General features: G+C 36.9%; 1 protein-coding gene across 1 annotated transcript; it reads right to left on the reverse strand.

The window, feature by feature from the left end:
* Window positions 1–654: 654 nt before the first annotated feature.
* LOC147384109 (uncharacterized) lies at window positions 655–3448 on the reverse strand. The gene is made up of 3 exons (XM_086426306.1): window positions 2940–3448; window positions 1679–1928; window positions 655–1407 (listed from the first exon to the last, which is right to left on the reverse strand). The coding sequence occupies exons 1-3, from the start codon at window positions 3446–3448 to the stop codon at window positions 655–657; spliced, it is 1512 nt and encodes a 503-aa protein (XP_086282432.1).
* Between the last annotated feature and the right edge of the window lie 237 nt (window positions 3449–3685).

Here is a 3685-nt window from a genome sequence, read left to right on the forward strand (position 1 = left end):
AGAGATAGACCCTTCAAGACCAGGGTTAGAGGGGTAGTATACATTCTTCAAGCCATATCTTTTTGCAGCCAAAGCAGTTGTCTCACCAATGCAGGCTACAGCATTGTCCCACCGTTACAGCATTGTCCCACCGTTCTGATTCTGAAACAAGATTGACCCAAGCCCTGTTGTAATAGGGTAGATTGAAAAAAAAAAAAACAAAAGAAATACCTTGTTAGAAAGGGAAGAAACCATATGATAGTATTTAGGAAAAAGAGAAGGTGAGATCTATGAAACAAGATTGACCCAAGCCCAACTTCAATTGCTTCCCTATTTCCCACCTATACCACAGCAGCCATATGTCATAACAGCAATCACCTGCTGCCATTTCATGCCCACAACAACTTCATTTGCGTATACAACTTAGGAATTATTCTAAAGATCTTGCAAGGCATGAAAATTGTATAAGAGATGGTTGAGTAAATAGGGAACACAAATAAAACACAAATTCTAAAATCTAATTTACACCCCAAAAGGTAGAGTGCAAACCAAATTTTTTTGCCACAAACTCTCCTCATCATTACAACAAAGATTAGAACTTCAAAACAAAAAACAAAGCTACAACATAAACCAACAATCATTACAAGTGTCACCATTACAACAAATATTCTAGTATCAACAATCATCATCAAAATCTGAATCAATTTCATTGTCAATAGATTCAATAGAAGAAGCGGGTTTCGGATAGAACAATTGAGGATGTGCATCCACTGTTTCTCCAGGCACATCTTCCCTAACCCAACTAACATCGGCATCATCATCTCGTTCCAAAACCCGTAAGTGTTGATTTTTGAATGGCTCATTCTCCCAAACCACATCATCATCTTCAATATATTCGCCATTCATATCAAACAAAGCCCTTGGTTTAGTCTTGATCACAAGTTGCCAATTTAGTTCAAGTGGATCTTGCACATAGAAAACTTGCTCTGCTGGAGATGCAAACACATACGGTTCATCAGATGGATGAGATCCTTCAAATAATAATCGTGTGAAGTTCACAAGAGTAAATCCAAACTCATCAACCTTAATCCCTCTTCCTTGGGCCCTCACATCAACCCAATCGCATTTAAACAATACAAATTTGAGACGTTGAGAATATGTCAACTCGACAATGTCAGTTAAACGCCCATAATACAATAAGTCTCCTGTAACAAGCCTTGTGTCCCTAGCACTTGCATAGCTTGTAGTATTTGTAGTGACTGCAACACCACTATTTTGAGTCATGCGTCCCTTTTCTTTATACACGGTTCGAAACCTATATCCATTTTGAACATATCCTTTGAACCTTTTAGCTATTGAGTCTGGACCCCTAGCAAGCCATATAATTTCATCTGGTACCATACTATTTGCTTGTTGCATTAGTTGAACCTATATAAAGAAATGAAGAAAATAGATATAACTATTGAGACATAACTTAAGCAGTTAACTTATATGTATTAAGTGTGACTTACACGATTCTTGAACCAATCTATGAATTGGTTGATGTGCATTTTTTGTATATCACGGACACGTGATCGTAATCAAGGATTTTGCATCTTAAGTTGTCAAACATGTTGTCTACAAGGTAGTGCATGTGTTAAGATTTGTACACATTTAGAGAATGAGAAAGGTATGATAATTCGCCTTACTCTAGATATACTGCAACTTTTTCGTGGTTGAACAATACATAACGATGCATTTGTTGCCATTCTATCTCACTCAAGAAAAATGGTTGGGTACTTCCTATCACACTTTCGTCAAGATTTCGTATCGGTCGATTGAGCTTTATTTCAACATTATGTAGGTATCTTGAACAGAATGTAAGACATTCTTCTGCCAAGTAACCTTCAGCAATGGACCCCTTTGGTTGTGCTTTATTACATACATAACACTTTAGTTTGTATAAGTACCTATATGCACACAAATGTAAAATAGGTGAAAATATGGAAGTATAATAAGTCACGTAAATGTTTGATAACTTATAAAGTATAAGGTAGATCTTTGATAACTTAGAAGGTATGAAAGACCTTTCAACGGGATACATCCAACGATATTGAATAGGTCCACCGAGTCTCGTCTCTATAGCCAAATGGATGGGCAAATGCATCATAATATCAAAAAATGATGGTGGAAAAATCCTCTCCAAATGACAAAATGTAAGCACAATGCGTTCTTCCAATTGTATCATATCTTGTTTTTGATAGACTTTGGAACATAATTCTCTAAAGAAATTACTTAATTCAATCAATACTGAACTCACATTCTTGGGTAACGACTTCCTCACAGCCAATAGTAAAAATTGTTGCATTATAACATGTGAGTCGTGGCTCTTTAGTCCTGATATTTTGCGTTCTCTGATATTGACATGTCTTGCGATATTTGAAGAGTAATCATCCGGAACCTTCACACTCTTCAACACTTTTCAAAATAATTCCTTCTCAGTCTTATCCATAGAGAAGCAAGCAGTAGGAAGATAAGCTTTATTTGTGTTAGGTAGCATTTGTGGGTGAAGGGAGTGTCTCACGCCCATATCTACCAAGTCGAGACGAGATTTTAAGTTATCTTTCAACTTTCCTTCAATATTCAACAATGTACCAAGTACATTATCACATACATTCTTCTCAATATGCATCACATCTAGATTGTGTCTCAATAAATTATGCTTCCAATAAGGTAACTCAAAGAATATACTCCACTTCTTCCAATTATATGGCATGTTATTCTCACTCGTTTGTCTTGATCTCTTACTACCAATATGTTTACCTAACTTAAAGGTAGTTTCATTGAGTTGATTCAACACATCAAACCGAGCAGATCTGGACTCTACATTGCCATCAAAGGATTTTTTATCACGTCGAAATTTGTGATCAATTGATAAGAATCGACGATGCCCCATGTAACAGTGTTTTCGACCCTAGTACAAGTAACGACTGCATGTGTTCTTGTGACAGTTAGGACATGCAAGCTTCCCTTTCGTACTCCAACCAGATAAGATGGCATAACCTGGGAAATCAATAATGGTCCAAATCAATGCCGCACGCATCACAAATGTCTCATTCCTTGAGGCATCATAAGTATCTAATCCAGTTTCCCATAAATCTTTTAGTTCTTCTATTAGTGGTATTAAGTACACATCAATGTCATTTCTAGGCCCAAGGGGACCTGGAATAAGCAATGATAGCATCATAGAAGACTGTTTCATACACATCCAAGGTGGCAAGTTGTACGGAATTAGAACCACAGGCCATATGCTGTAAGCAATACTCATTGTCCGGAATGGATTGAACCCATCACTCGCCAATCCAAGTCTAATATTGCGAGGTTCTAAAGCAAAAGAAGGGTTAATGTTATCAAAATGTTTCCATGCTTTAGAGTCTGCAGGATGCCTCAACATCCCATCCTTAATGCGACCATCATCATGCCATCTCATGACTGAAGAAGTTTTTGATGACATAAACAACCTTTGTAGTCTTGGTTTCAACGGAAAATGACGTAAAATCTTGGCAGGGGTTTTCTTTTTATCACCTAGTGAGTCATCTTACTTCCACCTTGAAACTCCACAAATGTCACAAACATCTTTATTGTTAGCCTCATTCCAATACAACATACAATCGTTGTGGCATGCATGAATTTTGTTGTAGTTGAGCGCTAAATCTATAATAAATTT

Source organism: Akebia trifoliata, chromosome 15 (genome assembly GCF_017979445.1).
Source record: "Akebia trifoliata isolate Shusen 1 chromosome 15, ASM1797944v1, whole genome shotgun sequence".
Taxonomy (NCBI): domain Eukaryota; kingdom Viridiplantae; phylum Streptophyta; class Magnoliopsida; order Ranunculales; family Lardizabalaceae; genus Akebia; species Akebia trifoliata.

Coding starts and splice junctions, on each gene's coding strand:
- LOC147384109 (XM_086426306.1), bottom strand. CDS start 3,448: ATGAGATGGCATGATGATGGTCGCATTAAGGATGGGATGTTGAGGCAT. Junction 1,929..2,939: donor AACACATGCAGTCGTTACTT/GTACTAGGGTCG, acceptor GTGTGCATATAG/GTACTTATACAAACTAAAGT. Junction 1,408..1,678: donor TCAACCACGAAAAAGTTGCA/GTATATCTAGAG, acceptor TTCTTTATATAG/GTTCAACTAATGCAACAAGC.